This window comes from Gloeophyllum trabeum (assembly GCF_000344685.1).
Source record: "Gloeophyllum trabeum ATCC 11539 unplaced genomic scaffold GLOTRscaffold_00001, whole genome shotgun sequence".
In the NCBI taxonomy this organism is placed as follows: domain Eukaryota; kingdom Fungi; phylum Basidiomycota; class Agaricomycetes; order Gloeophyllales; family Gloeophyllaceae; genus Gloeophyllum; species Gloeophyllum trabeum.
The window spans coordinates 1,817,690-1,830,576 of NW_006920410.1; the positions used below are offsets into that span (position 1 = coordinate 1,817,690).

Here is a 12,887-nt window from a genome sequence, read left to right on the forward strand (position 1 = left end):
ATGTCGTTGGTAGCAAGACGGAAAGCCACCAACGCAGGCTTTTATGTATCGCAGAGGGAGGGGAGGAAGAAAGGAATGGGCGCTCGATTGTGCTCCCTTTCATTAAATACGACCCTTTCATCTCCCTGGACGCGTCGCGGAAGCAGATACACGGTCACGTGCTACCAAAGAAATGGCTCCGCGACTCGGACTGGTCCTGAAGATTTCAGAATACTTATCTTCAGTAGTCTAAGTCCCATAACAGATTCATCAGGCGATAGCAGGTATGAGGCCTGCTATCACTGACACCTCGCCGCTCGGATTCCACATTTCATGAATTGTGTGAGAACGCCGAGGTTTCATAATAGCACTCCGAAGATACCGTGACATGATACTCACAAATGGAAGGCCGTCAACAGTCAATTGTCCAAGGTGTGTCCATGAAGCCGATAAATTAGTTATGTTGAATGCTACGAACATAAGACGATGTATGGCTAGGAGACCAGGGGAGAAATCCAGCATATCAGCCCTTGGCGCTCAGAAGAACTTGTCGAGTAACTGTCTCGAGTACTCAACGCCGAGCTAAAGGAACCTGAGTAAGTACACTTCGGGCAAATTCGCTGAACAGCACTTACGAAGGTCGCCGCATTCGCCGGGAAAGCCTTCAGGGCCATGCCGTCAGTGACTGCAAATCATCTATCAAACGAGAATCCTTACTCGAGCCATTGCAGGTCCGAACCCCTTCCACAGCGCTGCTACGCCATCAGCGGCGATAGTCTTCCTCGCGCAATCCAGGAATCCAGAATACACCCCATTCGGTGCAGACTGGATGCGAGACTTGAGAACCTAGGAAGAATGAAAGCTATCAGCATGCCAGCAGGATGTGGGGAGATCAGCAACGTACATCCGGAGGGATTGCTACCGCCCACATTGCAACGCCCGCCATGCCGCCGGCGGTTATCACTGCACCAAGGTTCAGCTCGCTTGGTGAAGACCCCACTGGCGTGAGCGCCTTCTTGGTGACTTCATACGCCGCGAAATATCTATTGTAGGTCACTGTCAGCATGCCGCGCTTTGTATGAGATGCCTCCCACGAACGCTGCACTTCCGGGCCCATCTCTCGCAACCGTGGCGACTGATCCTCGGAAGATACTCCGGATACCACCTTCCTTGTACAAACCCCGTATGACGTCGATTACGCCCTTATATTGCGTGTCCGACTTTCCCTGCCCTTGGACCTACAACGCACACTCAGCGTTGGACTACAATCAACATGAACAAGATCGCCATACCTGCAGCACAACCTTCGCGCGTTCCACTGGCGCAGTTACAAGGGTCGTTGGGATGGCCGATAGGAAACCTGCGGTAGCGAGCTCGGGTATTGACAGATTCTTTTCTGTCCGATTAGGGGTAACTGCGTAGATCAGTTTCTTCGAAACATCGTACGCCTGCACCACATATGAGAACAGGTCGCCACGCCCCCTAGGTCTCTAGTACATACCCAGAATGATACGGCAAAGATAGGTGTGACCCCCAATATTGGCGGGACGATACCCCGGTACAGTCTAGATGGAATGATTACCGACGACCTGACAAAGAACGATAGTACTCACCCGCCCACACCGTCACGAGCCAGCGTTTTCCGGACGACATCTAGTGCACCGGTGTATGTACCAGAGGCAGCCGTTTGTAGACGCGTCTTCGTCAGGTCAAACGGATGCCCTAGGGTTCCAATGTGTCAACAACAGATGCTCCTATGATGACGCGAAATACTAACCAACTAGAACCGCACATATACCTCCGACGCCTCCCGCCGTGAACGACTTGATGTTCTCTGCAGCAACACCCTTTGCCTCCTCTACTGCTGGTGACTCTGAGCTCTACAGAACAAGGATCAGTCTCGGAAATACTTAGAGGACGACCTGGGCGTACTCACCATGATGGACGAAACACCAGGACAAGGCAGAGAGCCAAGGCGAAGGCGGAATGCACTGGGCTCCGGATCCGGCAAGGTGTGAGCACCATCTGAAAGGACGTCGGGTACGGAGGGCGATTCCGCGTGATTTTATATATAAATCGACCTCGCATTAGCACACGATCTAATCTTGCGCAAGATCTGCGGGGTCCCATCCAACAATCGTCGTTTACTTATAACACAGGAGGCCCGACATACATAACAGCTAGTAAATACTACCTACAAATTACAGTATTAGTGTTCCTTATTCATACAAGTCTATACAGCAAAACAGCAAGACAAGAAAGCGTATGCAATCATGAATCCTCCTCGTCCACAGCATGTCCGAATCCTCCAATAGGCTCGTAGGTGGCCTCTGTGGTATCTCTCCTCCAATAGACGTTCACCCCCCAGAAGAACAAACAGATCACACCTACGCCGAGAACGCCCACCGCTACGGGGGCGCCATACTCGATCCACCACGGGGGCTGGTACGGGATCAGCAACGTATCGATCTGGATGACCCCTCCAGTGCCGCCGCCGGTGGTTGACCGTCCCCAAGACAGCACCCGAGCCCAATCCGCGTCCCCATTCGTCCCTCTGGCGCCCTTGATACCGAGGACGTACTGACTTCCACTGTCACCCTGCATCTCGCGGACGACAATATCGCCGTACGCCGAGTTTGGTGACAGCAGAGTCGAGTAGGTGGCCGAATCCTGCAGTGACAGCGGTCGATTATTGTTCAGGACATCAAACACGTCGAGCGATGGGGGTGCGGGCGATTTGGCGGTAGGGATGAGATGTTGGGCGACGATAGCCCTCAGCCGGACTGGGTCTGAGTATAGTTTCGTGAGGTTGTACTGCTTGAACGAGTCGTCCGTCGGACATAGCAGTGTCCAACCAGCAGGAGGCAATTCCACATCAGCCCAGGGAGACCCTTCAGGAGGAGCAGTGCCGTTCAAGATCCAGTCCATCCCGGCCTTGATAACCAAACTCGTCATAGTCGACCCCTTGGCGGCTTTGACCAACTTCCCGACTGTGAGATTCACCGATCGCGGGATCATGATATCCGAAATCTCGTGGATGACACCAGTAGACGTTAGTGCGTTCTGAGGGTAAAGCTCCGACACCATGCCCGCCCAGCCGCCGCTGGCACTGACAATAACCGAACCATTGCCGGACCTGTCCAGGTGGATGTCACTTCCCTCCAAAGTGGGAAACGTCCGCTGGGAACCGTTTTGTAGGCTAGCGGCATATTCGACACTGTCGAGTATATGGTGCTGAATTACATGCTCCAAATCGGATTTCCCGGATGAGGAGAGTAAATGAGCGCTAACGAGCATGCCCAGACGCTCGAACGCGACATTATGAGGGATGAGGAAGGTCGTCCGAGGAATGGTCTTCAGAGCATCCGCCAGCGACGTCGAAAAGACAGCTGCTAGGAAACTCGAAAGCTCAAGCTTGGGTAAAGCCGTCTGCAGAGGATCCACCGGGGGTACTAGAGGCCTCGAAATGAAGTAAATCAAGGTATTGTTAACTTCGACTAGAACAAAAGATAAACGATAAGCATCCGAATAACGCCAGAGTTTATAACCAATGCCATCACTTACTCGTATCGCCGATAACACCAGCCCCACCGAACCTTACAGTTCGATCTGCCCCGTCCTTCTTTCCATCGTCGCTGACTTCAATTCCGAGTACTTGATGACCGCCATCAAGGCCAAGTTCGGTAAGGGCTGTCTCTAGCAGCATACCATCACGCAGCTTGGCAGGAGCCCATTTCCCCGGTATGAAGTGATACTCTAACAGCTTCTTCAATTCCTCGCTTCCGCGCTCGGGCAAGTCGTCGTCCCCAAACAAGCCAATGACGTCATCTCTGGGTGCGAGGATCGTATACTGAGAGTCAGTGTCGTTGATGAGGGAAGTCAGGTTGACGGAGTGTAGCAGAGAGACAAAGGAAGTACAGTTGAGGGCGAGGAGGTACTTCTCCGGCGTCAATCTGAGTGCGCCGGGCGGTACGAGTAACGACGAAACGGTATGCAAGACACCGTTAGACGCGTAGATGTCCGGTTCGACGAGCTCCGCACTAGAAACGACGGTCTTCTCTGGCGTGACGACAATCTCTAGTTTATTCCCGTCGACTGTCGTAACTGTTTCGCGAAGTGAAGGGGGGGTCAATTCATTCGGTCCTACCATGCTACATTACGTCTGCCACTCACGGTTGACCGCAGGCTGGAAATTGTCCGACCAATTGACACCTTTTTCGACCACAGCGTGCATTTCCAGGATCCGGTATAGGTCATCAGTGGCGAATTCGCTCTCCAAGTACAACCGTTCGATCGGGTGCAAAGCCTCCCATGCAGAGTCAACAGGCAGGAAGAGGGTGAGCTCCGATGTACTGTTGAGGTAGCTTGCAATTTCTGGTGTAAGGATCTTGGTAAAGTAGGACAAGGACGGATGCTGAGGGACGACGGTGGCTGGGAGCCAGATAAGACTCATCGGGCCGCAGTGTTATAAAAAAACATCAACTCACCCAGGTCTGGCGGCACCTGCAATACATCCCCTATTCCCAGCAATACGCCGTTGCCTGCTTCCACCTTTCCCTTGACTATCTCAGCGCCCCCTCGGCCGAAAGCATTGACTCCCACCCGCACCCCGCCGTCATGCGAGGCAACTCGCAAACGCTGAGGTTCTCCGCCCAATGTGCCGCCCGGCACCGGCATCCACGGGGGAGAAGGTGGCGGCTCATGAGTTGGAGGGTCCCCAGCTTTACGAGGGAAAAGGAGGGTCTTGTGTACCTCAGGGTCCGAATCCGTTGGAAGGGCCAATACAGAGTAGTTTAATAGATGGTAAAATAGCTCCTGCCTTAGTTTCTCTTGACGGTTATCTCTAAGGGAGTCCGATTCGTCGTCTAGGGCAGCCTGCCACAGTGCATCAGAGGAGGCACGTCGCTCGATCGCATCGTTAGTAGGAGCGAATAGGGTGCTACCATTGAGCTTGTTCAGGGTGGGAATTAGCTTCGCTCGCTGGAGCAGGCGAAGGAGGAGCGTATAGTCAGTGTCGTTAGAGAGCGCATCAACGAGCGTCGTCGACTGCGTCGTTGGAGAAGACCATGAAGTCTGTGCCGCTAATGCGAGAGGCAGCCAGGCGTGAAGGCATAGCGACCCAAAGACGCCTAGTCGCATAATTACAGTCTAAGCTGCAGTGTGTATCCGGCGGACAGAGCTCTCAGCGGCGACGAGCCAGGGTGGGCAATAAGTTAGAGGAGAACGGAGAGTGGAGGACTGTATAGAGTGAGCAGCACGACTGCGGCACGGTACAACTCGAGTCGCGTCAAGTGCTGCAACGTTGTATAGTCGCCATCAATGACGTCGTCGGCCCGGTCAGGACAACTTCAAGCTGGGCCGTCTCAAAATCTGCCAGCACTTTGTCGTACTTTTTGTCTGCCAAATCTGCCAGTGAAGGGACCCTGTTGCAGGGAATCGCAATAGAGTTCCTGTTACAGAGCTGCTCGATGTGAGGGGATTAAGAGCCGTACGAACACGAGGTTACGACCAGGCAGTAAAGCACAATTCAGATATCTCCTTGGATATTAAGGAGGGGTTCGTGTACCATACTCCGTATACATTGCATACATCAGGATCGAGCATGGCCATGGGTGCCGGCTGTGTATAATTTAACTGAGAGGAAATCAGCAAAATGTTAACGTTGTTGATCATGATCAAAGGCCCTTCACCGTTTGCTAGGGTTTCCCACGCATTCAAGTGTCCTTCTCTAGTGTCGGTCTTCGCAGTGAATCTGGGGAACCCACACTGATTGTCCTTTCTGTCCGCCATCGTACATGACTGTACGTGTGACACAATCTCGAGTGGAAACTGCCCGAGAAGCAGACAAAGGGCAAGCGAATACCCATCAGCCGTAATGCTGGAGCTCCTGCAAGCGTACACAGGATGTCCTGTGACAGGCCTCCAGCACTTGGTCCTGCCCTCCCAGACCCTCCTGGTGAGTGCCACGCACTTGCATGGGCTGTATGCAGATGTCAGTGAAACCGGTTGCAGCTTTATCCTCTAGGAGATTCGTTGGTGCTGCTGGACGCACGTACACTTCACCTTGTCCGCGCACTGGCGTTCTGGGAAGCGTTTCCTAGGACATTGCATACCAAGGAGAGCATAAGATGTGTCTCGGTGGATGGCAGCATGAAACTGGTGAGTAAAGTGCTCCATACCCAGCTGTCCTGAGTCTTTAACCTCGTGATCTAAGGTCATTGCGGCCATGGGCTCGCGAATAGCTGCCTGGTCCATGTCAGGCGTCCAGAGTGGTGTCTGGCGCGTTCACTCTACCCTGATACTACCAGAAGACCAAGAGGTAACGGCATTGGACTGTAAATCTGGTATACCGCATTCTACTTGTCTCAGAGAGTTTCTCTCATTTGACTCAGGGCTTCTTGCCATTGGTAGTACATCAAACCTGTCCGTCTATACTCTAGTTCTAGAAAATGATCTACCAACCTGGTCTCACAAATGGAGGGTCACGTATGTCCCAGTCGCGAAACATCGTCCTCGCAACGTATTCATCTGCCTCATAGCTTTTCAACGCCCGCGCGTGTGCGGTTCTCGCCATCTCTGATGTACTTTGCCACGACGTCCTTGGTATGCATTTCACTCAACAAATCGTTGATTGATTGACGATGTCTGGGCAGTATGACAACACTGTTCGTGTGTACCTAACAACATCAGGCCGTCAGACCCAAGGAATCCCCCATCCCCGAGCGGTCACCAATGTTCAGTGGCGAGATGCGCCTCAAGCATCTAGCAGGTAAGTTTGTAGCTGCTTGACCGATAGTCCGCTGACCTCGCAGCGCAAGGGATGACTTAATTCTGTACACCGTCACCGTCGACTCCGTCTTGAGGATCTTCCTGCCCGTCATTGACGCACCCCAGCATTTACAGTTGCATGCCACGATCGATTTGTTCTCTTCGTTACCCTTCTCACTGGCTTCCCAATCGGACCCGAACCTGACAGCGTCCAGCATATTCTGGCTTGATCGAACAGTAGTCGGTGATGCGCTGAACGATATTCTGAAGAACACTGGTAAAGATGAAGAAGGCCGATTCAGGCGGCTGAAGGACATCAAGGATGAGGGATGGGATCTCTTCCTTCGAGTGCTTGGTGACGGTTCTCTGGTCGTATCAGGCGTTGCAGTGAGTTGGCGTCTGCTTTGCCCCAATATTCCTCAAGTTAAACTTGATGGTCACACAGAATGTAGATAGACGCCCTCCAACTCTCCTTAAACAGTTCACTCTTATCCAATCCTCTCCCGGGTGCTTACCACGTGCACCGCAACATATCTACCTCGTACGAGATCCTGGACGAACCTCGCTTACCCTGGTGACTGCCCCTCCACTTGCGACTTATCAGCTATCGTTACCAGAGTTTTTCGAGGCAAAGGCCGAAGGGCTTACGAATGTCCAACAAGGTCCTGAGAGCTTCGAAGGCGAATCAGCAAGAGTTATCCGGTTTATTAGAACGCCGGAAGGCAGAGGTCTGGCCGTGCTCCGAGACGGTAACGTCGGACAAACATTCCGACTCAAAGGACGAGGTTCTGCGATATTAAAGCAGGCCGCCTGGCACGCCGCAGATCATGCTGTAGTGCTAGCCTACGGTACGTTCCCTTTTGTCCGTTGTGTAGAGTGAATCTTCAACAAGTTGGCCAGGGAAAATGTACGCCACCTATACCTGTGCGGAGCAAATGTTGACCCTGCATTCTCAACCGCCTGTTCACCTCTCACTGCCGCCAGTCACATCGATGTTCGTGATACCGTCTAGTGCCCACCAGTCCTCCATAGTCGCCATCGCGTCGGATCACTCCGTCTTCCATATCCATATCTCATACTCCCCCCAACCGTCGCTAGTCATGCATTCTCATACATCTTTGCCCCTTGCGTCTCCTCCGATGATAATTCTGCCTGTCGATCCCATGGCGTGGAGTCTTCCGTACATGGCTACCGGACAATCCATCCATGATGTGCTCCTCAGCATATCTGAAACTGGTGAACTAGCGTTCTGGTCCTTTGACGAACGTGAAGAGTCGGATACGGGGTGGAGATGTACCGGGACGGTTAGAACAGGGAGGAAGAACATTAGAATGGCTCGCTGTAGCTCGGCGAAAAAATCAGCTTTAGGTACGCTTTGCAATTTAGTAGGGATCCACCGGACTAGAATAACAGCTGCATGCAGTCGTCCCAGGACCAGACGGAGAAGAGTTGACCATCTGGGATTCCAAGGAATCCGAGTTTGCTTCAGGTTTAGAATATCGACAGGTGCTGCGGTGAGTTTGACTCTTACATCTCGAATTTGCCGGGGTGATTTGACCGGTGCATAATTTAGGATTGCCGAGCCGGTCAACGATTTGGATTGGTCGTCCACACCAGATAGCCAATCTATTCTTGCGGTCGGGTTCAGCCATAGAGTAGAATTGCTCTGCCAGCAAAGAATGTCATACTTCGATGATAACCCGAGGTGGGATTTATGCTGGAGAATAGACCTATCAGAGTCAGTTTAGGAGCTGCTGTGCTATATTGTGCTGACTTTTGTGGTTGGGTCCCTGTGTTAGAATGATACCTCATGGAATCAGCGATTCGATTTGGTTAGCGAACGGATCGCTGCTGGTGGGCGCAGGCCATCATATGTTATTATATGGGCAACCGCAACTTGATCGAAGAGAAGACGTATCAGAGAGTCTCTTCGAATATGTAGCTCGGCTCAACGGTCCTTTAGTTGAGTATCATCCCCAGATGCTCCTCCAATGTCTGCTGTGGGGTGAGTCTTTGCACTGCACTATATTTGGGAGAATCCTCACTGACAATGCCGCAGGAAAGCTAGAGCTTGTGAAAGAGATCATCGTTAATCTGGCTAAGCACCTCAGGGAGGAACGCGACGGAGCCCCGGACTACCGCGACTACAGGAGCCTTCCGCTCGAGTTGTTTCTGCATGACGATCGTTGGGAAGACAAAGTGAGCTCATCTGCCTGGGTTCAACGTTATGTCCATATCATATGGTTATCAGGTGCGGCACTCAAAGAGCTCCGCATATTCGTCGCTGTTTGATATATCCAGCTCCACGAAAGAGTAAGGTGACCCTCTTCCTTCGTTGGTACGGAGCTAACATTGAACAGGCCTCAAGAGTCGGACTTTGATCGGCAGCTAGTGAAGCAGCTTATAGAAGACCTAGAGACTTATCCACCCCCACATTTTACCCCCAATGAACAGGCACATCTCTCGGTGATGATAGAAACTACTCTCGAGGTACCGTGTCTATGCAACATCTCTCAGCGGCATGCACTTACTTTCGCAGGTAGAAGAGCAACGGCGCGCGTTAGATGCCAATGGTCTTCGCTATCTTGCCATGATGCGTTCTTTCCAGATCCTGAACCGACGTGCGTCGGAGCCAAGCAGTCCTCAGTCCAACGGAGTGATACCAAGGCAAACTGGTCGGCGGGAACGTCTCCGCTATCGGGACATGATCTGGGCATTCCATAGCGAGAGTCAGGAACTCATGTTATCCGCCTCACTGTCTTCATGTGGTGGCAAAATGACGTGGAATGAGGCTCGGTCTCTCGGGGTCTTCATTTGGCTTACGTCCGCGGACACGATGGTGATTTCAATACTATTCCCTTCACGCCATCGATTCTCATGAAGTGTAACAGAGATCTCATATGGAAGTGATCGCCAGGAACCAGTATCTAGCAGGAGACAACCGAGATCCCACGGCTTGCTCCTTATTTTATTTTGCGTTGGGGAAGGTGAAGTTGGTTCATGGCCTATGGCGCACAGCTGCTTGGCATCCCGAGCAGACTATTATGCTCAAGTTCCTGTCCAATGACTTCACTCAGCCCAGATGGCGCACGGCTGCTCTGAAGAATGGCTATGCATTGCTAGCGAAGCAGCGCTATGGTATGGCCCTTGATTCTCTTCCGGAAAACTTATACCTAACATTGGCTTGTAAGAGTATGCCGCGGCGTTCTTCCTCCTAGGCGGCAGTTTGAAAGATGCCGTGAATATCTGTATCAGGCAGCTGCGCGATTTCCAACTCGCCGTAGCTTTGGCTCGAGTGGTAGAGCAGGGAGACCGTGGCCCTGTCCTACGAGACGTACTTGAAAACACGGTTATCCCTTTGGCCTTCAAGGATGGTAACCGGTGGTTGGGTAGTTGGGCATTCTGGTTACTGCATAGACGGGACTTCGCTGTCAGAATACTGGTGGTGAGTGCCTTTCATGGCTGCACTGTAAGCTCACCAAGCAGTTTACAGGCGCCTCTCAGGGATACCGCTACAGCATTCAATAGTCAGAGCACTGAGGTCGGAGAGCCTCATTACGACGATCCGAGCCTGGCACTTCTGTTCTCGCAGCTAAAGCTAAAGACTTTACAAACTGCCAAGGGGACCAGCGAAATCTCAGGCCAGATGGAATTCAACTTTGTCCTGCAAGTCGCGCGAGTATTCTGCAGATTAGGTCTGTCCCGTCTACTGTCCTATGCGCAGATCACCGTGTCTTACTGATTTACTGGGTGTCAGGTTGTCACGTCCTGGCACTGAACCTACTGCAGACATGGTCGTTCGCCCGACCTTCAACAGCAGTGCACGAAGATATGCCAGGTGAGAAGGTACTACCACCAAGTCCCACCGCGTCTCGCCGCTCCCTCTTCCCTCTGGAACCTGCATTGCGAAGAACGTCATCAATCATGATCGACATGGACATCCCTTCTGCTGCACCGACTCGCTCAGCTTCTCCAGAGCGTAGGGGCGGCGCGACTCTACCCATACCGGAGAAGGAAGAGATGAAAGAAGAACCGGACTTCCTCGCTCGCAAAGCAGGCCTGGGAAACTTGATGAAATCAGCCAAGAAGGATGTCAAAGTACCAGAGTTCGATATGAACGCCTTTTTTTGACGTGCGCGCGGTATTTTAGACTGGGGAGTACGGAATAGCATATGCTAGTAGTAACCGTAGTCGTAATCCCATAATTCCGTTCTATTATTTCATGCTGCTGTAGCGAGATGTAATACAAAGGTTGTTTGATAGCTGCTAGATCCAAGACATTGCACACTGAGAACCTGAAGGATTAAAAGGCCGAACGAAAGAAATGAATGCAGATGAGTGGATAAAGGCTTTACTCCTGGACGCCCTCGATCTCCCTCTTCTTGAGGACAAGGTCACTGCCAACCATCCTCTTCCACACATCCTGGACGTCCTCCACGACAGTCTCGAAGTGCGATGTCGCGTCGTAAGATTTCGTAATGAAGATGTTGTCGGATTTACCGTCCGCGGTCGGGGTGTACAGGTTAGAAACAGAGACGAATCTGGACGCAGCTCCCGTTTAGACGAAAGAATACGCGGACAACTACGTGGGCGCTTACTTGTCATGGATAGGGCCAAGCAGCTGAAGGGCCGGAAGTATCTCCTTCTCCGGCACACTCGTTTCGACAATGGTGCTGACGATGGCTACGTAGACATCCTTGGCGCAAACATTGTGGGTGGACGAGACCATCGCAATGTAGATATCTGGACAGCTATGTCAGACATGCATTAGCGTGGTAGAGGAATCATTTACCATTCTTGCGACCAACTTGGTTCTGAGGAATGATGATCTGGCAACTGTCCGAGTCGTCTGTACCAGGGATAGGGTGTTTCAAGAGGCAAATCGCCCGGATGACCTTGCCCTCCTCCACAACCCTGACCTTCCCGCTGTCGGTCTTCCCAGCACCAAAGTAGCTGGGGTCGCCGACGACCTGCTTAGCCTTGACAGTCTCGTTCCCGCTGCGTACGCCGACGAATTTACCATTTGCGTCGGTGACAATCTCGTCGATGGGCTTATCAAGCATGTAAGTACCACCATAGATGGCAGAGAGGCGCGCAAATGCTTGAGGCAACTCTCCGAGACCATACAGGGGGTAGATGTAGGGCGACTTTCCATAGCGAGCCATGGAAGACGTGTAAAGGACGATACGCTCGTAGGTTGGCCGAGCCGGCTTGTTGATATAGCTAGGGCGCATAAACGGTCCATCCTGACCTCGGATTACGGACAACTTACTCATCGTCAAGGTACAGAGCCATGGCATGGCCGATGAAGTCTTGAGTGCCCTGCTCGAGCCCAAATTTCTCGTAAACAGTCTTCATAGTATCCCTGTCAAGATTAATGCCTATCTCCGAGTCAACTTCCGGGCTGGCGAGTCGCGTCTTGATATGGCAAGGACTTACCCTGGTGTGTCGCGGGATCTTCGTCTTTCCAGCCCTGAAGGAACTCAAAAAACTTCTTGGCCCTGCGTTTCTCGAAGAGACCCATTAAAGGGCTCTTGACGGCCTCCATCTCGTTACTAGGCACCTTGGAGATCTTGCCATCGCGGTAGACGAAGCTGCCAGCAATCTGCTTGAACTCAAGGTATCTTGTGACCTCAGTATGCACAAGGATCTTCGTCAATTCACCCGATGCAATAATGAACTTGGGGACAAGATCGATGGCGTAGTCGCGGTCACGACCCAGTTCAGTCGGAGGGGTCTGATCGGGTCTGAACTTGCGGTAGAGCTTCGTCGTGGATTAGCAAGGGCCCTATGCCTCGGTATGACGTGGAACTACCTGAGTCAAGTTCAAGCTGGCACTCTCGCCTCCATAGTAATCGTTCCTGTCCATATGAAGGACCTTCTTCCCCTCGACCGACAAGAGACCCGACAAGATACATTCGGTCAACCCGGTACCCAAGACTACGACCTACGATGATCGTTATGAGGTGCCAGTCATATGTATCGTCAATAAGCCTTACATCGTACTCTTCATCCATGGTAGTTCAAGTTGTATTGGGGGAAACAGGGAGATGCTGAAGGCGTCGAGAGGGTTGCTGGTACATGACTATGCGCGCTCCAATTAAGTATTCAATCGATGCACAGCCACGTGCCGATACCTG

The 12,887-nt window shown here is 52.2% G+C and overlaps 3 protein-coding genes across 3 annotated transcripts; 1 reads left to right on the plus strand and 2 right to left on the minus strand.

The window, feature by feature from the left end:
* Positions 1–516: 516 nt before the first annotated feature.
* GLOTRDRAFT_102301 (uncharacterized protein) lies at positions 517–5,118 on the minus strand (the record flags this gene model as incomplete). The annotated part of the gene is made up of 13 exons (XM_007862723.1): positions 517–561; positions 615–641; positions 697–825; positions 884–1,022; positions 1,078–1,217; positions 1,272–1,427; positions 1,481–1,544; positions 1,593–1,701; positions 1,757–1,852; positions 2,367–3,476; positions 3,544–4,083; positions 4,153–4,410; positions 4,467–5,118. 13 exons carry the CDS (start codon positions 5,116–5,118, stop codon positions 517–519), a joined length of 3,465 nt encoding a protein of 1,154 aa, XP_007860914.1.
* A 736-nt stretch (positions 5,119–5,854) lies between these two features.
* On the plus strand, positions 5,855–10,878 carry GLOTRDRAFT_90007 (uncharacterized protein; the record flags this gene model as incomplete). Its single annotated transcript, XM_007862724.1, has 19 exons — positions 5,855–5,935; positions 5,992–6,138; positions 6,194–6,465; positions 6,519–6,582; positions 6,633–6,748; positions 6,792–7,134; positions 7,193–7,595; positions 7,648–8,115; positions 8,180–8,261; positions 8,321–8,485; positions 8,547–8,752; positions 8,807–8,946; positions 8,999–9,060; positions 9,108–9,237; positions 9,287–9,586; positions 9,639–9,885; positions 9,939–10,192; positions 10,241–10,442; positions 10,505–10,878. 19 exons carry the CDS (start codon positions 5,855–5,857, stop codon positions 10,876–10,878), a joined length of 4,056 nt encoding a protein of 1,351 aa, XP_007860915.1.
* On the minus strand, positions 10,054–12,823 carry GLOTRDRAFT_113133 (rab GTPase activator). Its single transcript, XM_007862725.1, has 9 exons — positions 12,747–12,823; positions 12,563–12,694; positions 12,187–12,511; positions 12,020–12,128; positions 11,540–11,970; positions 11,346–11,490; positions 10,505–11,288; positions 10,241–10,442; positions 10,054–10,192 (listed from the first exon to the last, which is right to left on the minus strand). Exons 1-7 carry the CDS (start codon positions 12,762–12,764, stop codon positions 11,099–11,101), a joined length of 1,350 nt encoding a protein of 449 aa, XP_007860916.1. The 5' UTR covers positions 12,765–12,823; the 3' UTR covers positions 10,054–10,192; positions 10,241–10,442; positions 10,505–11,098.
* Positions 12,824–12,887: the final 64 nt, after the last annotated feature.